The sequence below is a fragment of the Macaca fascicularis genome, chromosome 13 (genome assembly GCF_037993035.2).
Source record: "Macaca fascicularis isolate 582-1 chromosome 13, T2T-MFA8v1.1".
NCBI lineage: Eukaryota > Metazoa > Chordata > Mammalia > Primates > Cercopithecidae > Macaca > Macaca fascicularis.
In genome coordinates, this window is record NC_088387.1 from 1,858,543 (window position 1) to 1,883,340 (window position 24,798).

A 24,798-nucleotide genomic window follows, 5' to 3' on the forward strand; every position below is an offset into this window, starting at 1 on the left:
TTTTTTTTTTTTGAGACGGAGTCTCGCTCTGTCGCCCAAGCTGGAGTGCAGTGGCCGGATCTCAGCTCACTGCAAGCTCCGCCGCCCGAGTTTACGCCATTCTCCTGCCTCAGCCTCCCGAGTAGCTGGGACTACAGGCGCCCGCCACCTCGCCCGGCTAGTTTTTTTTTGTATTTTTTAGTAGAGACGGGGTTTCACCGTGTTAGCCAGGATGGTCTCGATCTCCTGACCTCGTGATCCGCCCGTCTCAGCCTCCCAAAGTGCTGGGATTACAGGCTTGAGCCACCGCGCCCGGCCACGCCCAGCTAATTTTTTATAGAGATGGGGTACCATGTTGCCCACACCTGGTCTCAAACTCATGAGCTCAAGTGATCTGCCTGCCTCAGCCTCCCAAATTACTACAATTACAGATGTGGGCCACTGTGCCCAGCCATCTTTTCACCCTCTTGGGGTTTTATACAGAGCAAAAGTTTTCAGTTTTGATAAAGTCCCCTTTACTGATTTTTCCTTTATAGACTGTCGCTTTTAGTTGCATTTAAGAACTCTACGTAAGGCCGGGCGCGGTGGCTCACGCCTGTAATCCCAGCGCTTTGGGAGGCCGAGACGGGCGGATCACGAGGTCAGGAGATCGAGACCATCCTGGCTAACACGGTGAAACCCCGTGTCTACTAAAAATACAAAAAAACTAGCCGGGCGAGGTGGCGGGTGCCTGTAGTCCCAGCTACTCGGAGGCTGAGGCAGGAGAATGGCGTGAACCTGGGAGGCGGAGCTTGCAGTGAGCTGAGATCCGGCCACTGCACTCCAGCCTGGGCGGCAGAGCGAGACTCCGTCTCAAAAAAAAAAAAAAAAGAACCCTACGTAGTCTTAGATCCCAAAGGTTGTCTGTTTTTCCCTAAAAGTTTTATAGTTTTACATTTAAGTATGTATGTGAGCCATGTTAGTTTTTGTATAATGTGTAAGACTTAGGCTAAAGTTCTTTTTTTTAGCGTATCGTTTTCCAGCTGCTCCAGCACCGTTTGTTGAAAGATTGTCCTTCCTCCATTGAATTACTTTTGCACCTTAAAGTCAGCTGGGCATATTTGTGTGGTCCTGTTCCCATGATGTTCTTGGCTCTGTCAATGTGTGTGTCTGTCCCTCTGCCAGCATTGCACTCTTGGTTCACATAGCTATATAGTAGATCTTGAAATCAGGTGGACAGATGCCTTTTCTCACTTTATTCTTTTTCAAAATATTTTTGCTACAAATTTTTATACGGATTTTAGAATAACCTTGTCTACATCTACAAAACATCTTTGAGGATTTTGATAGGAACTGCATTCAACCTGTAAATCTGAGGAGAATTGATATCTTTACTCTATTGTGTCTAACAATCCGTGAACATGGCATGTCTATTTAAATCTTTGATTTCATCATGTTTTGTAATTTTCAGCATACAAGTCCTTGCCTATTTTGTTAGATTTAAACCTAAGTATTTCACTTTTTAAGCAATTGTTAACAGTACATATTTTTAACTTTTGTGTCTATATGTTCATTTCCAGGAGGTAGAAACAGGTTTTATGTGTTTATCTTGCACCTGAGATTTGCTGGACTCCCTAGGTGTCTGCTTTCTATAGATTTGTAGGATTTCCCACATAGACAAGCATGGCCTCTGCATGAGAATACCTGGATCCTCCCCTCAGGGCTTCTGACTTAGGGTGTGGACATCAGGACTTTTTAAACCTTCCTGGTGATTCTGACAAGCAGCTGAGGTGGAGAACCACTGCTCTCTGACCTTGTCGTCAGCGAGCAGAGATGCATTAAGCACAAGAGCCTAGTGCTAGGACCCCGCATCCTGCCCACTCTGCACTCCTGCCGCTTGCTGCCGGCCGGCATGGCTAACAGGCCTGGGCCCTAGCAGACAGTCCCTGGTGATTGAAGCATGGGCTCCTCTCAGCCCAGGAAAGACAACTAGGCTGTAATGGATAGCCCGTTTTAATGAACAGAAGATACTGATCGGTATAAAAAGGGGTGTTTGTCACTGAGGTGTCCTCATTTCTAGATGAGGATTTGTCTTCTCCGTGGTCTTGAACGCCTGCTTCGCCGTGGCACCAGCGTCTGGTGCACGCTGGCTCTGTCGCCACAGGGCAGGAGCTGCTCATGGAAAGGTATGTGCCCCGAGCGTGGAGCACTGGTCAGCTTTTCCACTTCGTAACAACAGCCTTGTTGTGGGCCTGAGAAGGCCACCAAAGGCAGACTTAAAAAGCAGCATGGCCAAATGCCTGTCAGCCCGGCACCTAATGTAACCCAGGACCCATGTGAGGGAGGCTGAGCCTTCACCTTTCAGCCCTTCCCTCAGCACATGGTTCTCAGTTTAGGGCAGAGCTTGCTAAGATTCACTTTCTGGCGTTCAGGGGCCCAGCCCGGCCAGCAGTACAGGTCTACACTGGTGTAATCTGAAACGTACAGACAGCGGAAAAGGAAGAAGTCTAGGGAGCTTGGGTCCTTAGACCACCAGAGAGCAGGGAAGGGATGGGAAGGGCCGGCGCGGGGCGGGGGGAGGGCTTCACCTCCCCCTGCTTCCCTGTGGGCTGGGTTCAGAGTCCCTCGGTGTCCTGGCCTCTCAAGTGGGATCAAGCAGGGTGGGTGCAGCTGCAGGGTTCCAGGCAAGAGCTCAAGCTCCAGTACCAGGGACATAAGAGCCTCAGGCAAACGGGTTACGGGCCACCGCCCCAAGAGTTGGGTGGGCCACAAGCAACCCCCGGTGCCCAGGCACTTCCCCATGAGCGCCGCCTGCAGGCGACAGTGTGCCAGGCCGGCCTGACCAGGGCCAGTGCACCGTGGGTACAAGGCTTCTCAAACACGTGCTCCAGCTCATCAGTCTTAGGACTTCTGAGGCAACCTAGTGGGTCCTGGACTTCTGTCGCTGTGGGGCCTCAAACCTGTTGAGACCTCAGACGGCCAGAACCCACCTCCAGAGTCCCTACGACCAATGTTGTCTGGAGCTGCTCCAGACACTGCCAGGGTTGCTACTGACAGGAATGGGATCCCCGGAGAAAGCCTTGCCCATGGGCATCCACCAGCTGCAGACAGGCCCGGACCCTGCACGGCCTGCCTGGGCTGCCCCTTGTACATCCTGGATGGCATCTGCCGGCCCCAGGCTGAGTCCCCACCCGCAGAGACTGGCCCTGGGGAGAGCAAGGCAAGCCCCTAACCTGGGACAAGTGGACACTGAGGATTCCCAGACCCAGCCCCGGGTGGCTCCAGCCTGGGACTGCTCCCTTCGGGCTCCGGTCTTGGCCCTCACTCTCCTCCCCTTCTTGGCCCTCGTCTGGACCCGCGCTTTCCGCTGCCTAGTGGTCCTCTGCTCCAGCCCTGGGAGGGAACGCGGCTCCCCTGACAGTCGAAGCCAGGGAGGCCCCTCTCTCTGCCTGCAGGGCCCGGTGCCACCACTCAGTTCTGCAAGGGCTGCTGAGGAGGCACAGACCCCAGAGGCAGGAACCGGGGCTGAGGGCAGGAACCACAGAGGCACAGACGCGGGGGCTGGGCATGGGATGGAATGGTGGCAGGTGCGCAAGACCCGGGCTGCGGTCAGGGTCAGCACCGGGTGCGGGGATGCGCCACGTGGGCCTGCAGGGCCTCCCGGATGCCGCGCTGCCAGTCTCGAGCCAGCTGCACCGGGGTCACGGAGGCCTGGGAACAACGGTGTGGGTCAGTCCCCTGCAGGCGCTCCACCCGCCCTCAGGACAGGAGCCAGGGCTGCGCCCACACTCACCGCGTTCCGCACCCCCAGCTCGGCCCCGTAGAGCAGCAGCAGCTTCATGGCTTTGTAGCTGCCATGCCGCACGGCCTCGTGCAGAGCCGTGTCCCCTTCCTGCTGAGAAGGCAGGCGGTCAAGCTCCCGTGTCTGCGTGCTGCCCTCCTCATGCGGGCAGGTCAGGGCTGCCGTCCCCGAGCACACAGCACCTCTGGTGCCGGCTGGGGCTCCTCAGTCCCTGCCCCTCTGGAGCTCCCAAGCGGGAAAAGACCAAGCGCCTGCCTTACCTTATCCTGTGCGTTCAGGTGGGCGCCGCACTCGATGAGGTGCTCCAGGCAGTCGGGGTGCCGGGTGCGTACTGCCACATGCAGGGGGGTGCTCCCAATCTAAGAGAAGTGGGGGTCAGTGCTGGGTGTGGATTGGCGAGCCCTGCCCAACCCACGGGACTACACGTGCTCTCTGCTCCAGGAACAGCGTCTGCTCCTGTGTTCCGGACAGGCCCCCAAAGCACCGTGCCCCTCACCTTGTCCCGGGCGTTGACCCGGGCTCCCTGGTTAAGCAACTGTTTGAGGATGTCCAGATGTCCTCCGCGGCAGGCCCAGAACACGGGTGTCCTGTCCAGCTGCAAAACAAAAGCACCCAAGCACTCAGAGCTGCTGGGATGCGAAACCGGGCGTGGACCAGAGGCTAGGCCTTTTTCCCCATCCTTACCAAGTCCCGCGCGTCCACGGTGGCACCTGCCGCCAGCAGCTTGTTCACCAGTTGCCTGTGACCCTTCAGACAGGCCCAGTGCAAGGCGGTGCGGTGGAGCTGGGGGCAGAGATGGGAGATTAGGCAGAGGGAGTGCAGCTAACCCTGGAGACCCCACGCCGTCCCCTTCCCAGGGCCAGGTCCCTGAATGGAATTGCTGCTTCCTCCCCGCCCTCTGGAGGCATCACTGGATTCATGCCCATGAAAGTGAAAATCCCTGTAGCCTCCTAGGCCAGGACTTGAACACACTGAAGGCAGCGCTCATGCAACTGCAGCTGCTGCCAGCCGACTCACCCCACCTGTGCTACCTTGTCATGGGCACTGGGGTCCCCTCCGTCTGTCAGGTATTTGTCAATCAGGGACTCCTGGTTCTCAGCAGCTGCCTTCAGGAACATCTCCAGGTCCACAGGCTCCACCTGGGCCTGGGGCTGTGGCTGGGTCAGTTGAAGACAAGACCAAATCACTCCCGAAGGCCGCAGGTGCCCAAGAGGTCACAGCTCCACCGGCCTGGCCCACGGGTCCCACGCAGCCGACCGAGGAACACTGCTGGCTTGTACTAAGGCAGTTTCTTATTCTAATCCCACCCCAGGAGATTGAATAGACTGTGTGTGTGTGAGTGTGTGTGTTATGGATTGACTTGTATCTCCCCAAGATTCATGTGAAGTCCTAACCCCAGGTACCTCAGAATGTGACCTTATTTGGAAACAGAGTCACTGAGGATGGAATTAGTTCAAGATGAGGTCACGCCGCAGTACGGTGGGTCCCTCACTGGTATGACTTGTGTTAAGGTGGGCTCTAATCCAGTGTGACTGGTGTCACGAAAGGGGACATGTGGGCCATGTGCAGTGGCTCACGGCTGTAATCCCAGCACTTTGGGAGGCCGAGGCTGGAGCGCAGTGGCGCAATCTTGGGTCATTGCAAGCTCCACCTCCCAGGTTCACACCATTCTCCTGCCTCAGCCTCCTAAGTAGCTGGGACTACAGGTGCCTGCCACCATGCCCGGCTAATCACCTCCTGATCATGAGGTCAGGAGATCGAGACCATCCTGGCTAACACGGTGAAACCCCATCTCTACTAAAAAATACAAAAAATTAGCCAGGCGTTGTGGCGGGCATCTGTAGTCTCAGCTACTTGGGAGGCTGAGGCAGGAGAATGGCGTGAACCCGGGAGGCGGAGCTTGCAGTGAGCTGAGATCGCGCCACTGCACTCCATCCTGGGCGACAGAGCGAGACTCCGTCTCAACAACAAAAAAGGGGTGGGGGGACACGTGGAGACAGGCGTGCACACGGGCAGAACACCCAGCGAACATGAAGGCAAGAGTCTAGGAACGCCAAAGATCACCAGCATCCACCAGAAGCCGGAGAGGCACGAAGGGATTTCCCTCCCTGCCCAGAGGGAACCAGCCTCGCCAACACCTTCCTCTCAGCCTTCCTAGGACTGCGAGGTGACACACACCTGCTGTTGAGGCTGCCCAGGCTGTGGGACTTTGTTATGGCATCTCTGGCGGACACATCCCCGGAGGCTCTGGAATGGATTTCAGGGGCTCCCCAGGTGCCAGCTGTGTGGTCCTGGCCTGCAGTGCCCACTCCTCCCCAAGCTCTCCGTCTGGAACTGGAGCCCTGGCGTCGGCATGCCCCAGCCCTGACCTCCCACTCACCTTAACCAGGGGCTCGGGTTTCCTGGGGGGGACTCTGTGTCTCAGTCGCTTTTTCCGTCTTTGAACCAAGTTTTCCAAGTCAGCCAGGTTATCCAGATTAAATCTGGAACTGTTAAATCTTTCAAGCTGGGGCAGAAGACAAGACCGTGCCAGTCACCAGCCGCTGGTCAAGATCTCTGCCCTGCCGACAGCAGACACCAGCTGCCCAGGCTGCCCCACCAGAGTCCCTCCAGGCCTCACTGCTCAGCCAGCCTCAGGGATTAGCCCCCGCCCCTGCCCCTCTCTCACTTTCTTCTTCTTCTCTTCTTCCAATTTCAGCTGCTCCCGGGCCACAGCCTCTTGGGGGCTCCTCCTCCAGTCAGTAGGCCAGGCTCCAGGGTCAGGAAGTCCACGTCCAAATCCCAACACCTTCCCTTCAACTCTTTCTCCACTTACCTGTAGGAACAGGATATGAGTGCCGAGTTGGGAAAACTGGAGGAGCCCTTAGAAAGCAGAGCTGTGGAGTACCAGGGGGCTGTCTGCTAAGGGCCAATGTCACAAGGCTGCTGCCCGGGATGGGAGTCGACCTCAAAGCCCCAGCGGTCCAGAGTGCTGGCCAGCTCCCTCACCCCGTGGGTGCTGCTTGCTCTGCAACCATGGCATCGGCTGACACCGTGTCAGCCGATCCCCGCCTACCCTGCTCCTGTCAGCAGGAACACAGCTGGGGGGACATGAGGCCACAATCTATTTATACTGCTGGGCGTGTGCCCAGGTAGCCTCAGGGCAGATGACACCTTAGCTTCCCCCATGTTGTTGTCCTTAAGATTTCTCCCAGATCATACTGACTGCCACCTGACTCCAAGCTCAGAGGGACAGAGAAGCCCCCGCCGGGTAAAATTCTAAATGCCTGGGTTCAGTTATCGGCTCCTTTTGAAGCAACATTTAAGCTCAAACACTTTTAGGCACTTGCCTAATGAGCTGGGAAGGTTGTGAGTTATTGGGGCCTGTGCCTGGGGCAAAGCCTGTAGCAAACATCCATGCTTCCTCCCACTGCCCCACCTCAGGAGTTCGGGAGGAATCAGCATGTGGGGAAAGAACAGGCTGGAATGATAGGGTAACAGATCCTAGGACTTTCCAGCCAGGTAGAACCATATTTCTTCTAAAGAACTCTAGCAACCTAACACTTCCCTGCCATTTGCCTCCCAGCAGAGGCTGCACCAGGCTGGGGCCTCCAGCCCAGAGGGGCTTGCTGGGCCTCACACCCTCCGGGCCCCTCCTCACCCAAACCGACATCCCTAAGCATCACTGTCTCTCACTGCCCAGGGAGCGCAAGAGCACCTTCCCCATCCCCAAGGCAGCCAGGCCCTCTGGCCATTTCCAGAGCAACAACTATCATGGTGCTTAAGCTGAGCTACCACCACCACGGCGACCACCACGGCTACACTCGCATCTTCCAAAGTAACCTGCATTTCCTGTTCCTCTTTTGCCATCACCATCCATCCAGGGCAAAACTCACTGAACTCAAGGATTTTCATGTCTTCTTTCCCACTGACGACCTCTTGTTCCCTATCCCCCCTCACCTCCCATGAGAACCGAGCAGACACACCAGAAAGAACTGCATGCCCAGCCGGCTGTGGTGGGACACACTTGGAGTCCCAGCTACTCAGGAGGCCCCGGTGGGAGGATCGCTTGAGCCTGGGACTTCAAGGCCAGCCTGGGCAACCTAGCAAGACTCCATTTCAAAAAATACCGATTTTTATAAAAGAAATGCATGCTTCCTTGCACCTAAGACTTGACCCTCACACCACAGAAAGAAGCTGCCAGCCCTCCTCTAGCCAGTCTCCTCCTGTCCAGCCGGTCCCAGGGTGCCTCCCACCTCCGTCCCACATCCTTACCAACTGCTGAATGCTGATGAAGTCCATGGTCCCCCCCGTTCCTTACACCCCCCAGTGAGAAGAGCTGAACTGCTCAGCCCTTTATAGGAGCGCCTGGGGGTGGGCGGGGGTGGACAGAGGACTGGCCCAGGGACTTGCACCTGGGCCGGATGACTCTGGGACACTGTCACACCAACCAAAATACCAGTCTGGGAATGCAGCCCACTGGGGAAAGGAAAAGGAGCTGTTTGGACATGAGTTGGCTACATTCTCGGACACCCCCTCCTGCACCTCTGCTATGCCCCACACCTACTCAGGGGCCATTTAACCAACATGCTGCTAGCGCAGATTGGGGTGAAATGTGTTCCCCTCTCCTAAGTTTAGATGCCACTCCTGAAGCAAGCCCAGCCTGGCCTCCATGTTGTAGGGCTGGCTGCCTGCGAACCTGAAAGCCCAGCCTGGGTGGCTGAGCAAGGAGACTGGAAACCTGAAGGGGTGGTCAGGAGGGGCAGGAGCGGCCAGCCTACAGCCTCAGCCCTTGTGGTGGCCACGCGAGGAAACCGTGATCTCCCAACTTGCAGTTTCAAGGCTGCCCTTCCCTGTGCTGTGGGTTTCTTGCCCTCGGGCTCCCCCGCTCCTCCCCCAGCGCTCTGAGAGCACACGGCAGCTGCCCCAGCCCTGGATTCAAGCCTGGCGCCTGTCCTCCGGCCTCTGGAAGTCCTCCGCGCCCTTCCATAGGCCCCTACCAGACGCTCTCCGGGGACGACGCGTGCCCTTCCAGCCACAGGAAAGGGGAGACTGAGCCGCGCCAGGTCCCGGGATGGAATAGTAACCATGAAATCCAGCCGCAGAGCAATGTGCCTCAAGTCACCAGTCACCATTTCCAATTCTCAGGAAGCCAGGCATGCCCTTCACCCAGCTGGACCTTGAACTCCGCCTTGGCCTTTGCAAGGAAATCAGCCAGTAAAGAAGACCCCAGAATCACAGCAGCCTGAGCAGAGAAGACCAGGGCATGGGAGGGAGAACTGCGGCCAAGGACGGCCACAGGCCCCAGATGGCTGCCCAGCTCCCAAAGAATTGGCCTCTGGGAAGGGCTTCCACATCTTCAGAGAACTCAGGGAAAGGCAGAGCTTTCTTAGAAAACTCAGTTCTTGACCCGGCGCAGTGGCTCACGCCTGTAATCCCAGCACTTTGGGAGGCCAAGGTGGGCGGATCACGAGGTCAAGAGATCGAGACCATCCTGGCCCACACGGTGAAACCCCGTCTACTAAAAATACAAAAAACTAGCCAGGCGAGGTGGTGGCACCTGTAATCCCAGCTACTCGGGAGGCTGAGGCAGGAGAATGGCGTTAACCCGGGAGGCGGAGGTTGCAGTGAGCTGAGATCGCGCCACTGCACTCCAGCCTGGTGACACAGTGAGACTCTGTCTGAAGAAAAAAAAACAAAAAAGAAAAGAAAACTCAGTTATTTTTGTTTGTTTGTTTTTTTTTTTGATGGAATCTCACTCTGTCACCCAGGCTAGAGTGCAGTGGCACGATCTCAGCTCACTGCAACCTCCGTCTCCTGGGTTCAAGCAATTCTTCTGCCTCAGCCTCCCGAGTAGCTGGGATTACAGGCACCCGCCACTATGCCCAGCTAATTTTTTATATTTTTAGTAGAGACAGGGTTTCACCATGTTGGCCAGGCTGGTCTTGAACTCCTGACCTCATGATTCGGCCGCCTCAGCCTCCCAGAGTGCCGGGATTACAGGCTTGGGCCATCGCGCCCAGCCAAAAACTTAGTTCTTAGGCTAAATTTCGGGTGCTTTTCTCAGACAAAGGTGTTCCTTGCTTTTTTTTTCTCTTTGAGATGGAGTTTCGCTCTTGTTGCCCAGGCTGGAGTGCAATGGCACGATCTTGGCTCACTGCAACTTCCACCTCCCGGGTTCAAGTGATTCTCCTGCCCCAGCCTCCCAAGTAGTTTGGGGTTACAGGCGAGTGCCACCACCCTGGCTAATTTTGTATTTTTAGTAGAGATGGGGTTTCTCCATGTTGGTCAGGCTGGTCTCGAACTCCTGACCTCAGGTGACGCCCAGCCTCTTCCTTGCTTTTGGTTATGAGGAGGAAAAGAGTCATTTAAAATGACGGCAAAGGGGCTGGGCGTGGTGGCTTACGCCTGGAATGCCAGTACTCTGGGAGGCTAAGGCGGGCAGATCACCTGAGGTCAAGAGTTCGAGACCAGCCTGGCCAACATGGTGAAACCCCGTCTCTACTAAAAATATAAAAATTAGCCAGATGCCTGTAGTCCCAGCTACTTGGGAGGCTGAAGCACGAGAATCACTTGATCCCAGAAGGTGGAGGCTGTGGTGAGCCAAAATCACACCACTGCACTCCAGCCTGGATGACAGAGTGAGACTCGGTCTCAAAAAAAAGTAAAATGAGTGCAAAAAACCAAGAAAAAGTAAGGCTGGCCACCACTGTCCACTTCAACTCACAAATACCCCTCAGCCCGTGGCACTGGAGGAGCGTCGTTTTACACCCACAAGCTTCAGGGAAATTCTCAATAGAAAACCCATTGGTTGTCTCATATGACTGGTATTAACTCTGACTTAAAAGAAAGAAAGACTTTGGGAGGCCGAGGCGGGTGGATCACAAGGTCAGGAGATCAAGACCACGGTGAAACCCCGTCTCTACTACAAACACAAAAAGTTAGCCGGGCGTGGTGGCGGGCTCCTGTAGTCCCAGCTACTCGGGAGGCTGAGGCAGGAGAATGGCGTGAACCCGGGAGGCGGAGCTTGCAGTGAGCCGAGATCGCGCCACTGCACTCCAGCCTGGGAGACAGAGCGAGACTCAGTCTCAAAAAAAAAAAAGAAAAAAAAGAAAGAAAGAAAGAAAAAAAGCCAGAAACAGTATGTTGAACAAGAAAGGAAAAAACATTCCTTATAAAAAGTTCAAACATAAATAGAAGGCTCAGGACCTCCTTGACTCCCTCTCTTGCCACATGGCCCAGGAGAAACCACGGCTGGCAGTTTAACAGCCCCCCTCCTGCTTCCGCTCTGTGCATTTTGTGGATGCACATCCACATTTTTCTTTTGAGACAGGGTCTCACTCTGTTGCCCAGGCTGGAGTGCAATGGTGCAATCTCAGCTCACTGCAACCTCCACCTCCCGGGTTCAAGCGATTCTCCGGCCTCAGCCTCCAGAGTAGTTGGGATTACAGGCACCTGCCACCACATCCAGCTATTTTTTGTATTTTTAGTAGAGACAGGGTTTTACTGTGTTAACCAGGATGGTCTGGAACTCCTGACCTTAGGTGATTCTCCTGCCTCGGCCTCCCAAAGTGCTGGGCTTACAGGTGTGAGCCATCGCTCCTGGCCTACATCCACTTATAGATCCATACATTTATACCCGATCTTAGCCAAAAGGCTGAGAGGCAATCACATTCTAGAGGCATGCTCTGTGGGAAGAAGTGTGGACACGAGCGGCACTCTCCTGTCAGCACACCGTGTTCTGCTGCACGGCAGGGACCTTGGATCTGCAGAACTCCGCCCTCCCGATCAGGAGGAGTCGGTTCTCTCTCTCTTTTCTTTTTTTTTTTTTTGAGACGGACTCTCGCTGTGTCACCCAGGCTGGAGTGAGTAGCACGATCTCGGCTCACTGCAAGCTCCGCCTCCCGGGTTCCCACCATTCTCCTGCCTCAGCCTCCCGAGTAGCTGGGACTACAGGTGCCGCCACCACGCCCGGCTAGTTTTTCTGTATTTTTAGTAGAGACGGGGTTTTACCGTGTTAGCCAGGATGGTCTCGATCTCCTGACCTCGTGATCCACCTACCTCGGCCTCCCAAAGTGCGGGGATTACAGGCGTGAGCCACCGCGCCCAGTGGTTCTCTCTTTTTTTTAACATTGCACTCCATGCTCCAATGCACATATTTGTAAATGCTCCTGTAAATAAACATCTTTGTAACCATGGAAGAACATCTCTCTAATAGCTACACAGAAATCAAAGCATTGGCTCTGCTCATTTAAATAGATACTGTCAAACTGCCATCTACAGTGACTGTACCAATCCCCATGAATGGACATCAAGAAACAGAGCATAAAAGACAAAAAGGGAAAAAGTTAAATGTACATCTATAGAACAAAGGATCAGGATCTAGAATAGAAACACTCCTGTGACTAAGCAGCATTTCTGAAACTGGCATGGGTAGGCGGCTCACAGCAGACACAGGCGCTCAACCTCACTGTAGCCAGCAATGAAAACCGAAACAGCACTTTTCTCCTGTTGGACTGTCACAATGAATGGAATCATGGTATATGAGCAAAGTGCTCATGAGGCGCTGGGGAAGCGGGCCTCCCTCAGGCTGCCTGCCACGTGCCAGGCCCTCTCTCGAGGGCTCTCCCAGTGCGCACTCACCTCGTCCCACAGTGACTCTGAGGCAGGCCCTATGATGACCACTCCCTGTACAGAAGAGGAAACGGAGGGGCAGACAGCTAAAGTGACTTTTCCCAAGGACATGCAGCTAGAAAGCAGCTTCTCACATAGTCCCTATTTTCTTCTAATACTTACATAGTTTTGTGTTTTTATATTTAGATATTTAATCTTGTAATTTATCTTTGTGTGTGGGATGAGGTAAGGATATCACTTTATTTTTTTCCAAATGAATAGATGTCTCATATGAACTAATTTAGAATATGATCATCTGCCCGGGCTTAAACACTTTTAGCCACACCAGATCTCCTCCCTCGCTTCCAGAGTGACCAGACTGGGGCTCTTCCTGGGTCGTCTGGCCTCATTTCCCTGCCCAGCAGCATGGATGCTGACCAAGGCAGGGGCATGGAGAACTGGTCTGTGTACCCTTTAAAGGCAGCTGCAGACAGGGTGGCGGCTCAGCTGGATAGCAGGTCCCGCAGGTCACTGTTGCAGGGCAGCAGGTCACATGCTAGCCGTGCCTTTCGGTCCCGGACGGCCTTCAGGGCTGGGCTGTGTTGCAGGAGGAGGGAGCAGATGTCCCCGTGACCCCTCTCAGCAGCCTGTGGAGAGAGAGGCTGCAATCAAAGGGCATACCCCGCACTGGGCTCTGCTCTTTCTTGTTCCACTTTCAGGGGCTTCTTCCTTCTAAAAAAGAGGCCTCTCGGGGTACGGTGGCTCACGCCTGTAATCCCAGCACTTTGGGAGGCCGAGGTAGGCGGATCACTAGGTCAGGAGTTCGAGACCATCCTGACATGGTGAAACCCCATCTTTACTAAAAATACAAAAATCAGCCGAGTGTGGTGGCATGTGCCTGTAATCCCAGCTACTCAGGAGACTGAGGCAAGAGAATCACTTGAACCCGGGAGGTGGAGTTTGCAGTGAGCCAAGATCGCGCCATTACATTCCAGCCTGGGCAACAGAGCGAGACTCCAACTCAAAAAAAAAAAAAAAAAAAAAAGAGGCCTCATGGAAACAGAGACATGGCTGTTTGAGTAGATTTCTTCTAATTCCTACCAAATCCCAATGACTTTATACTGATCTGTGGAGTATCCCAGTGCCATTCTCACAGTTAGCCTGAGTTTTTCTTTCTTGTGTCCTTTGCGAACTGTCTTTGGCCAGACCTACACATTAAAAACGAATACAGCACCTTGTATCTCCAGGCATCGCTCACAAGCCTGCACACATCACCTACAGGGTCTGTGCACTGTGGGCACAGGAGGCACCAGACATGGCCCCCACCCTTTAGGAACTTTTATTCATTTATTTTCTTGTATTTTTTAATTTTTACTTTGCGTTTTAGAGACAGGGTCTCACTCTATTGGCCAGGCTGGAGTTCAGTAGTTTGCGTTTGAGAGACAGGGTCTCACTCTGTTGGCCAGGCTGTAGTTCAGTAGTTTGCGTTTTAGAGACAGGGTCTCACTCTGTTGGCCAGGCTGTAGTTCAGTAGTTTGAGTTTGAGAGACAGGGTCTCACTCTGTTGGCCAGGCTGGAGTTCAGTAGTGCCATTATAGCTCATTGTAGTCTGCAACTCCTGAGCTCAAACGATCCTCCTGCCCCAGCCTCCCAAGCAGCTGAGATTACATGAGATTACAGGCGTGCACCACTACACTTAGCTAAACTTTTTAAAAAAATTTATTTATTTTGAATTTTTAAAAATAGAGACAGGGCGGGTGCAGTGGCTCATGCCTGTAATCCCACTTTGGGAGGCTGAGGTGGGCAGATCACTTGAGGTCAGGAGTTCGAGACTAGCCTGGCCAACATGGTGAGACCTCATCTCTACTAAAAATACAGAAATTAGCCAGGCGTGGTGGCATGTGCTTGTTATCCCAGCTACTCGGGAGGCTGAGGCATGAGAATCGCTTGAACCTGGGAGGCAGAGGTTGCAGTGAGCCACTGCACTCCAGCCTGGGCGACAAAGCGAGACTCCATCTCAAAAAATAAAAATAAAAATAAATAGAGACAGGGTCTTGCCATGTTGCCCAGGCCGGTCTCGAGCTCCTGGACTCAAGCTATCCTCCCACCTCAGCCTCCCAAAGTGCTGGGATTACAGGCATGAGCCAAAGTTCCTAGACAGGAAACTCTGAGACAGGCAGGGAAAGACCGAGGCTTAGTTCCCTATGTTCTCTTCTTCTAAGGCAGAAACCCCAATCCGGATGCCAGTTTCTAACCTACCTCCTCCAAAAAATAATAGAGTTAAGTTGATCTACATAGATTATCTTATTTAACTTTCACAATAGCCCTCACAGGCAAGAATCATCATTATTCCCATTTTACAGATGAAGAAATTTAGGCTTAATAAATGGCTTGCCCAAAGCCACAGGGCTAACGTGGCCACCTGGGATTCTAAACCAGGTTTTCCTGGACTCTTAATAACTCTGTGAACCACTATTATTTCCTACTCCTCCCAACAGACAAATTGATAGACTCCAGGGGCTTTTGAGAGGTATCAAAATTAACACTAGTGGCAACCACCCTCCCAAATTTGAATCCAAATCTTTACTCAGCTGGTCCTCCTGAGTAGACACAAAGCTCTCAATTCTGCTGCCTTAATTCAGGCAGTGGGATGTTGTCAGCAGTTGTGAGATGCATCCCAAATAATGTTTACAAAAAATAAAATATGAATGTTTGCGAATCGTTTTAAAAGACACATACACAGGCCGGGTGCTGTGGCTCATGCCTGTAATCCCAGAACTTTGGGAGGCCGAGGCAGGTGGATCACCTGAGGTCAGGAGTTCGAGACCAGCCTAGCCAATATGGTGAAACTCTGTCTCTACTAAAAATACAAAAAATTAACCCGGCATGGTGGTGCGTGCCTGTAATCCCAGCTACTTGAGAGGCTGAGGCAGGAGAATCACCTGAACCCGGGAGGCAGAGGTTGCAGTGAGCTGAGATTGTGCCACTGCACTCCAGCCTGGGCAACAGGAGACTCTATCTCAAAAAAACAAAACAAAACAAAAAAAACACGATAAACAAAAATGCACATATCTCACATTTGCATTATCTGCATGACAGAAAAAGGGATGGAGATGCACCTAACTACGGTAACACTAGCCAGGTATACCCCCAACAGCATCCTGGCTGTTTACATCTGTCATGTGAGTTGTAGCAGTAAAATGTCTGAGCAACATCATTAAAAACAATCTGTCTATCCAATTGGCAAGGATTTTTTAAAAAACCCAACATTCAGCTGTTCACTCAGCATGTATTCACTGGGCACCTGTGCTAAGTGCTAAGCCTGCAATGTTTTCTTGGGTTTTTTTTGAGACGGGGTATCTCTGTGCCACCCAGGCTGGAGCCCAGTGGCACGATCTCAGCTCACTAGAGCCTCCACCCCCCGGATTCAAGTGATTCTCATGCCTCAGTCTCCCAAGTAGCTGGAATTACAGGTGTGTGCCACTACACCTGGCCTTTTTTTTTTTTTTTTTTTGAGACGGAGTTTCGCTCTTGTTGCCCAGGCTGGAGTGCAAGGGTGCAGTCTCGGCTCACTGAAACCTCCGCCTCCCGGGTTCAAGTGATTCTCCTGCTTCAGCCTCCCGAGTAGCTGTGATTACATGCACGTGCTACCAACCTGCCTAATTTTGTATTTTTAGTGGAGATGGGGTTTCTCCATGTTGGCCACGCTGGTCTTGAACTCCCGACCTCAGATGATCTGCCCGCCTCAGCCTCCCAAAGTGCTGGGATTACAGGTGTGAGCTACCATGCCCGGCCTAATTTTTGTATTGTTAGTAGAGATGGGTTTTGCCATGTTGCCCAGGCTGGCCTCGAACTCCTGGACTCAAGCAGTCGGCCTGCCGTGGCCTCCCAAAGTGCTGGGATTCCAGGTGTGAGCTTTGCACCCAGCCCAGCTACAACAATTTAAACAGGGCAAAGCCCCAGCTGTTTCTACTGAGACACGCAGACCCCAAACAGGGAATTCCAGGGGTAGAAGAATTAGGAAAAGTTGAGTCCATGGTACGTACAGCTAGGCATACATCCAAGTGAGCTAACCATGTCTAGGGATCAGGAAAGGCTCTCGCGGGGTGTGATATATAAGCCGAGATCCACAAAAAAGGGTAGAAACAAGTCAGATAAAAAACGCGAGGGCAGAGGTACCCAGACAGGGGATAAGTCGTTATATATGGCTCTGGGGGGACAGAGTAGTAGGTTCCAGAAAATTAAAATGGTTGGATGTGGTAGCTCACACCTGTAATCCCAACACTTTGGGAGGACTGCTTGGGCTCAGGAGTCAAGGATAGTGACAGACCCTGTCTCTACTAATAATAATAATTATTTTAAAAGCCTGGGCAATGTGGTGAAGCTGTTTTTACAAAAATTAGCCAGGCATGGTGGCATGTGCCTGTAGTGCCAGCTACTTGGGAGGCTGAGGTGGGAGCATTGCTTGAGCCCAAGAGGTCGAGGCTACAAGTGAGCTGTGATCGTGCCAGTGTACTTCAGCCTGGGTGAAAAAGTGAGACCCTGTCTCTAAAATAAAATAAAATAAAATAGCCGGTCATGGTGGTGCAGGCATGTATAGTCCCAGCTACTCAGGAGGCTGAGGTGGGAGGATCACTCAAGCCCAGGAAGTCGGGGCTGCAGTGGGCTGTAATCATGCCACTGCACTCCAACCTGGGTGACAGAGCGAGAGCCTGTCTTAAAAAAAAAAAAAAAAAAAAAAGAAGAAAAAAGAAAAATGATTAGTAGGGCCTCTGAGTGCAACACACCAGGGGATAAGAGCTCAGGAGAAAACTGGAGGGGTGGGGAAAAAAGACAAAAAAGACAAAAAAAAAAAAAAACTAGAGAAGGGAGCAGGAGCAAACCCCAGGAAACCTTCACAATAACTCACAGACCTGGAGAAAGCAAAGCCTCAAGGACTCCGAGTGGGGGTGTGGCATGATCAGAACTGCTTTAAACCATCGCTCCAGGAGAAAATCAAAGGGGCAAGAGGGGACTAGATTTACACACATATATGATTTACACACATATGCCACACATGCACAGACCACCTCTCAAGGGTGCCTGCAAACTCAGTAAAGTGGCCGAGCAGGGTAGCTCACACCTGCAATCTCAGCACTTAGGGAGGCAGAGGCAGGAGGATCAGTTGAGCCCAGGAGTCTGAGACCAGCCTGGGCAACACAGTGAGACCCCATTCCTCACAAAAAAGGAAAAACAATCGGTAAAGTGAATGCCTCAAAGGATGGGCCTAGAAGGCTGAGGGATGAGGAGCTGGGTGGGAGGGAAACTCGCTTTCATGGCATGCCCTTGTTGACTCTTCAGATTGTTCACCATGTGTAGGTATTTCCAGCTAGAAAAGAGTTTAATTAAATGATCACTCCAGCTAACATATAGCAAGTGGACTACAGGGACAGGCAAGAGTATGCATAAGTTTCAGAAAACTATATGGAGAAGGCTGCATGCCATGTCTCTAAGGGAAAGAAAACTAAAGCGCCACCGTACATTTTAATTTACACGCTCAGAAAAAAAGGCTGGAGAATTATCCATTAGTCCTAAAGTGACGACAGATGAGCAAGGGGATTACAAATGATTTTAATTGTCTTCTCTCTGATTTCCTGTTTTCCCCATGTTTTCTACATGAACATGTTATAACTTCAAGGAAACAACGTTTTTGGAAGGGGGAATGGGCCCACCTTATGCAGACTGGTCATGCCGTCGCCATCCACCACCCTGGGGTTGGACCCATGTGATAGCAGGAGCCGTGCGATTTCAGTGTGCCCGCAGTAGCTGGCTCGGTGCAGAGCAGTGGCACCCCCGTGGGTCTGGGCATCACACTTAGCTCCGTTTTCCAGCAGGAACTGGCACACAGCATAGTGCCCATTGCGGCTGGCATAGTGCTGCAGGGAACAGAGACCGAGATCAGATGGGAGAAGCCAGGCAGGGGACAATGGTGGTGGAGAGGTGAGAGCATGCCCCCCCTGCAGCGAGGGGCTTGGAGTCATCTCAGGTTCCACCCCCAGCAGTCGTGTGACCTGGGCAAGCTCCTGATGCCTAACCTGAGTTTATTCAACTGAAAAATGGGGAAAATGATCATTCCTATCTCACAGAATTGTTACGAAAATAAAACTAAATCACTGGCTGGGTGCAGTGGCTCACATCTATAATCCCAGCACTTTGGGAAGCTGAGGCAGGTGGATTACCTGAAGTCAGGAGTTCGAGACCAGCCTGGCCAACATGGTGAAAACCCATCTGTACTAAAAATACAAAAATTAGCTGGATGTGGTGGCAAGTACCTGTAGTCCCAGCTACTCGGGAGGCTAAGGCAGGAGAATCGCTTGAACCTGGGAGGCGGAGGTTGCAGTGAGCTGAGATCACGTCACTGTACTCCAACCTGGGTAACAGAGCGAGACTGCATCTCAAAACAAAACAAAACCTAAATCACTGATGTAAAGCTCTCACACTAATTTAAAAAATCCAGGTTCACATGATGCTTAAAAAGAGAAATTTTGCTGGAAGAGAAGAAAGGGAGGGAGGAGGTAAAAGTTAACCATTGATCCCCCTCCTCATAGAGCAGGTGTCTCCTGAGTTAACGCTTCTGTCTCCTGACCCTGTGCTCCTCTTTAGCTCACCAGTGCAGTGTAGCCGGCTGAGTCGGGCTGACTTGGGTCCTCAGCCTTCTGGATTAAATGCTTCACTCGGCCCAGGTCTCCATTCAGGGCTGCTGACCAGATTCCTGCAGAAAGTCAACCAAAGGACCGAATGATGCTGATGACTGGGAGTTTCAGTGTTTGCTCTGCCTCGTGACCTCAGTTTTCTTGTCTATAAAGTGAAGAATATTCATCCCTTCAACAAATACCAACCGAGCACCTCCTCTGTGTTGAGGTTTGTTCTGAATGCTGGTGACTTAGCTGTGAACAAGACAGACAGGGGCACGTCTCATGAGGACAGTAGAACTGGGTGGACACAGACATCTCCATCCCACTTCTAACACAGCAGTGCTGGATGAAGTAATGTTTAAAATGTTTGGATCTAGAGTGAAATTCAGGTCGGGCTGGGATTACAGGCACCCACCAATATGCCCGGCTAATTTTTTGTATTTTTGGTAGAGACAGGGTTTCACCATGTTGGTTAGGCTGGTCTTGAACTCCTGACCTCAAGTGATCCACCTCCCTCGGCCTCCCAAAGTGCTGGGATTACAGGCGTGAGCCACTGTGCCCGGCCAGAAACAACTTTTTAAAAATATCGGCCAGGTGCGGTGGCTCACGCCTGTAATCCCAGCACTTTGGGAGGCCAAGGCGGGCGGATCATGAGGTCAGGAGATTGAGACCATCCTGGCTAACACAGTGAAAACCCGTCTCTACTAAAAATACAAAAAATTAGCCGGGCGAGGTGGCGGCGCCTGTGGTCCCAGATACTCGGGAGGCTGAGGCAGGAAGGAGAATGGTGGGAACCCGGGAGGCGGAGCTTGCAGTGAGCCGAGACTGCGCCACTGCACTCCAGTCTGGGCGACAGAGCGAGACTCCGTTTCAAAATAAATAAATAAATAAAATAAAATAAAATAAAATAAAATAAATACATGTAATGACGCCTCCAGAAGCTGCCGAGACAGTGTGACAATCTCCCACAGAAGAGAATCTCCCTGGTGAGCACAAAGACTGAAAGTCGCAAAACAAGAAGCAATCTGCTGCCCTAAGAGACCATCAGCAAATACAGGTGAGATGAGGGGGATTCGGGGAGTTCAGGGTGGCGTGGCCACAGACAACAAGCAGCAAACGCAAGTGGGAACACGCCTCCAAAGTGAGCCATTATTGCGCAATCCAAAAAAGGCCTTTTAACAGCAACATTGAAGGCGTTCACAGAGACAAAAGGATAGAATCCACAAATCAACAGAACATGAGGAAAAACAAAATGGCCAGATCTGAAACAGGAAAGCTGATAAATTAAAAAACAGACTCACTGAAACAAAGCAACAATAGATGGGTCAAAGAGTACTGCAGACCCAAAGAGAATTAGTGATTTGGAATTCACCCAAAATGCAGTACAAAATGATAAACAGAAAAATATTATGGTGACTTATATATACATATGTGTATATATATCTTTTTTTTTCTTCTTTGAGACGGAGTCTCGCTCTGTCGCCAGGCTGGAGTGCAGTGGCACAATCTTGGCTCACTGCAAGCTCCACCTCCCAGGTTCAAGTGATTGTCCTGCCTCAACCTCCTGAGTAGCTGGGATTACAGGCACAGGCCACCAAGCCTGGAGAACTTTTTTTTTTTTTTTGAGGTGGAGTCTCACTCTGTCTCCCAGGCTGGAGTGCACTGGTGGATTCTCAGCTCACTGCAAGCTCCACCTCCCGGGTTCACGCCATTCTCCTGCCTCAGCCTCCCGAGTAGCTGGGACTACAGGCGCCTGCCATCACGTCCGGCTAATTTTTTGTATTTTTAGTAGAGACGGGGTTTCACCGTGTTAGTCAGGATGGTCTCGATCTCCTGACCTTGTGATCCGCCCGTCTCGGCCTCCCAAAGTGCTGGAATTAAGGCGTGAGCCACCGCGCCCGGCCCAAGCCCGGATAATTTTTATATTTTTAGTAGAGACGGGGTTTCACCATCTTGGCCAGGCTGGTCTCAAACTCCTGACCTTGTGATCCACCCACCTCAGCCTCCCAAAGTGCTAGGATTACAGGCGTGAGCCACCACACCCGGCCAGTCAATGATATTTTTAATGTGCCACTAAATTCGGTTTGATACTATTTTTATTGAGGATTTTTAAATCTATGTTCATTAGGGATATTGGCCTATGGGTTTTTTTTGTTGTGTTGCAGAAAAATATTAAAGAGTGGTAAAGAAACATGGAAGACAATGTACCAACATATATCTAATAGAAGTTCAAAAAAGGCTGGGTGCGGTGGCTCACGCCTGTAATCCCGGCACTTTGGGAGGCCGAGGCGGGCAGATCACTTGAGGTCAGGAATTCAAGACTAGCCTGGCAAACATGGTAAAACCCCATCTCTACTAAATATACAAAAAAATTACCCGGGCATGGTGGTGAGTGCCTGTAATCCCAGCTACTTGGGAGGCTGAGGCAGAACCGCTTGAACCCAGGAAGCAGTGGTTGTTTTTCTTGAGACTCCATCTCAAAAAAAAAAAAAAAGGTAAAAAAAAAAAGAGACAGAGGAACTGGATACAATGGGAGAAGAGGCATAATACATACAGGCACAATAAAATGGAAAGGAAAATAAACCCAGAAAGTCGGTATGACTTGAAAAAAAAAAAAAATTCACACAACAGGCTGGGCATGGTGGCTCATGCCTATAATCCTCATCATTTTGGGAGTCTGAGGAAGGAGGATCGCTTGAGACCAGGAATCCAAGACCAGCCTAAGCAACAGTGAGACCTTGTCTCTGAAAAAAATTAAAAATAAAAAAAGTCCGCAAAACAAAATAGATAAGCATCTTTTCCACATGTAGGAAATAGATAATAAATCAGTAAGCAAACAAAATAATGTAAGATTATAAAGGCTAAGCACAGTGGCTCACGCCTGTAATCCCAGCACTTTGGGAGGCCAAGGTGGGCGGATCACCTGAGGTCAGGAGTTTGAGACCAGCCTGGCCAACATGGTGAAACCTCGTCTCTACTAAAAATACAAAATTAGCCAGGCGTGGTGGCAGGCACCTGTAATCCCAGCCACTCGGTAGGGCTGAGGGAGGAAAATCACTTGAACCTGGGAGGCAGAGGTTGCAGTGAGCCGAGATTGCGCCACTGCACTCCAGCCTGGATGACAAGAGCAAAACTCAGTCTCAAAAAAAAAAGTAAATTTTTTATAAAATGTATTAACGTTAATTATTTTTTGTAGGAGAGGTGATATTCCTATGTTATTAAGTCTTCCCAAACAAGAACATGTACCTTTTCTTTTGTTAACATAGTTTTTTTTTTGTTTTTTGTTTTTACTTTAAAAATAAATTTTATTGCATATATGAGTTTTACAACACAATGTTATGGGATACATATGGGCAGTAAAAGGGTTACTACAGCGAAGCAGATGAACAAATCTCTAGTGAAGTGGATCCACAAATCTCACACAGTTTCTTTTATTGGTGACAAAAGTACCTAAAATTGGCTTATCAAACACACTCTTGCCATTAATGTTTTAAAGAATGTATTTGTTTGTCTTCACAAAAAAAATGAGGAAATTATTTGCAGTAAAAATTGGTTTTTATGAAAGCAAGATGCCGGGCGCGGTGGTTCACGCCTGTAATCCCAGCACTTTGGGAGGCCAAGGCAGGCGGATCATGAGGTCAGGAGTTCTGAGACCAGCCTGACCAATATGGTGAAACCCATCTTTACTAAAAATACAAAAACTAGCCGGGCATGGTAGCACACGCCTGTAATCCCAGAAACTCAGGAGAGTAGAAAAATCAATTGAACCCAGGAGGCGGAGGTTGCAGCGAGCCAAGATTGCGCTACTGCTCCCCAGCCTGAACAAAAGAGGGAGATTCTGTCTCAAAAAAACAAAACAAACAAGCACGATGATGGATACATCAGAGTAACTGGCCTAACTTTGGATAATGCAATGTTTACTTCTTAACAGCACTATTGACATTTATGGGCCGGATGATTACTGTAGGGAGCTGTCCTGTGCGTTGTACCATGTATATAGCATCCCTTGTCTCTACCTACTACACACCTGTGGCACCCTCCCGCCTGTGACAACCCAAAATGTCTCCAGACATTCCCCAAGTCCCTTAAAGGGCAGAACTGTCCCCAGTTGAGAACTACGGTGTTTAGGGAGGGTTTCTGAGGAGATGCCATTGGAGCTGGGATCTGAAGAAAAGCATCAGCTAGCTTAACGGTTGTAGGAAGTTCATTCGGAGGAGACGGGACAAGAAGTCCAATGGCCTTCACTCAGGAAAAGGTCTTGCATATTTGAGACACCAAAACAAGACTAGTGTGGCTGCGGCGTAGTGATTGGGAGAAGAAAAGCACGAGAAATAAAATGAGGGAGAGAAGTAGAGGCGGCAGGGGTGGGTCTACAGAGCTTTGTAGGCCATAACAAGGAATGATCTGATTTCTAATATTCAAAAGGCCGCTCTGGCTGCTATGTGAGAGTAGAAAACCCTGTAGGAGGGCAATCGTGGGAGCGGAAAGACCCTCCTGAGGCAACCACTTCAGCAGTGCAGAGGACAGTGGTGGGAGGGGCGGAGGGAAGTGGGCAGGTGCCAGAACCATGGTAAAGGAAGGGTTCCATGAGAATGCTTGCACAGCAGTGGCAATCGAGGGCTGCATCCGCACGGGTAGCCGACACAGCACAGTAGCACAATGGCTCCCAACACTCAGAAGAAGCACCTTGCTTTCCCGCCTTCCTCCGTTCCTATTGCCACCATAATCTCTGTATAATCTGGGCCAAACGTGTTATCTCTCTGGGTCCCACAGATGAGATACCGTGCCCTGCCTCGAAGGATACCCGTGCGAAGTTCTTGCCATCTCTAAAGCATGCAGGCTGCCTGGCACCCGGGGCCAAACAAGGGCCAGTGCCCTCCTTCACCGCGCAGCCCCCAGGCCTGCAGCCCCTCGGGGGGTGCAATGCCCCAGGTGCAGATTCTGCCCCCCGGCCCCTCTCTCCCACACCTGAGCAGGCTTGCGTCTCCCAGGGGAGGTCGTCCCCCGCCACTCGGGAGGGTTTTGGAAACCAGTGTCTCGGCTTCCCCGCCACCCGGGAGGGTTTTGGAAACCAGTGTCTCGGCTTCCCCGCCGCCTGCGAAACAGGTGTCTGCTGGCTGAGCTAGTGAGAGGCCCTGGCAGGCTCTCAGTACGCGGGAACCACGAGTCCGGCCCGCCCTCCCGCACCAGGTCCCACGCTCTCGGGGCCCAGTTCACCCGCCTCTCCTGGGCCCCGCGCCTCCTCCTTGGGCCGGGGCCTGGGGAGAGCCACCAGGGCCGCGCGGCCGCCTCACCCCTCTCGAAGTCCATCTCCTCCAGCGTCTGCTGTACGCCGAGCACCGCGCTGGGCTGCGAGCAGCAGGGCCCATCCGCGCAGGGCCTCTGCGTCGCCATCACGGCCCCGGCGCCAGCCGACCTGCCCCGGGTCTCACGCGCGGCCTCGGCGGGCGGGGCGGACGCAGGGCCCGCCCCGCGTCCCGGATCTGGCTGCCTGGCGTCCGCGGCTGTCGTCCTAGTCCCGCCTCCTCGCCAAAACCTACCAATCAAACGCCTAGGCCTTAGCTCGAGAACCAATTGCAGAGGTAGGGCGGGGCTTGTTGCGCCGGGCCATGCCCCGAGGCGGCCGCGCGAGGGCGTCAGAGGCTAAGCGGAGGCGCTGGGTTCCGGGAGCGGCGCGCCGCGGGAGGGCCTTTAGGCCGCCTGGCCTTGCCGGGTGTGGGGATGAGGCGGCTGGGTCCGGTCGGGAGCTTTCCAGTTACCTTCACCATGACC

General features: G+C 52.1%; 2 protein-coding genes across 9 annotated transcripts; both read right to left on the minus strand.

The window, feature by feature from the left end:
• Window positions 1–1,953: 1,953 nt before the first annotated feature.
• Window positions 1,954–8,070, minus strand: ANKRD23 (ankyrin repeat domain 23). 2 transcript variants are annotated; one of them, XM_045368797.2, is made up of 9 exons: window positions 8,015–8,070; window positions 6,429–6,575; window positions 6,141–6,266; window positions 4,792–4,917; window positions 4,445–4,543; window positions 4,257–4,355; window positions 4,021–4,119; window positions 3,752–3,850; window positions 1,954–3,669 (listed from the first exon to the last, which is right to left on the minus strand). In XM_045368797.2, exons 1-9 carry the CDS (start codon window positions 8,039–8,041, stop codon window positions 3,574–3,576), a joined length of 918 nt encoding a protein of 305 aa, XP_045224732.2. In that variant the 5' UTR covers window positions 8,042–8,070; the 3' UTR covers window positions 1,954–3,573. The 2 variants fall into 2 exon arrangements, with proteins under 2 accessions (XP_045224732.2, XP_045224735.2); XM_045368800.2 differs by lacking the exon at window positions 4,792–4,917.
• Window positions 6,447–24,449, minus strand: ANKRD39 (ankyrin repeat domain 39). 7 transcript variants are annotated; one of them, XR_012421903.1, is made up of 7 exons: window positions 24,321–24,449; window positions 21,403–21,502; window positions 19,000–19,103; window positions 18,064–18,267; window positions 12,824–12,999; window positions 11,801–11,910; window positions 9,298–9,420 (listed from the first exon to the last, which is right to left on the minus strand). XR_012421903.1 is itself a non-coding variant. In XM_074011011.1 (6 exons), the coding sequence occupies exons 1-5, from the start codon at window positions 24,393–24,395 to the stop codon at window positions 12,856–12,858; spliced, it is 627 nt and encodes a 208-aa protein (XP_073867112.1). In that variant the 5' UTR covers window positions 24,396–24,449; the 3' UTR covers window positions 8,740–8,984; window positions 12,824–12,855. The 7 variants fall into 7 exon arrangements, 4 of the variants coding, with proteins under 4 accessions (XP_073867112.1, XP_073867113.1, XP_065382684.1 ...); XR_012421905.1 differs by lacking the exons at window positions 11,801–11,910; window positions 21,403–21,502 and adding an exon at window positions 6,447–6,575 and having other exon boundaries at window positions 9,300–9,420; XR_012421904.1 differs by lacking the exons at window positions 9,298–9,420; window positions 21,403–21,502 and adding an exon at window positions 6,447–6,575.
• Window positions 24,450–24,798: the final 349 nt, after the last annotated feature.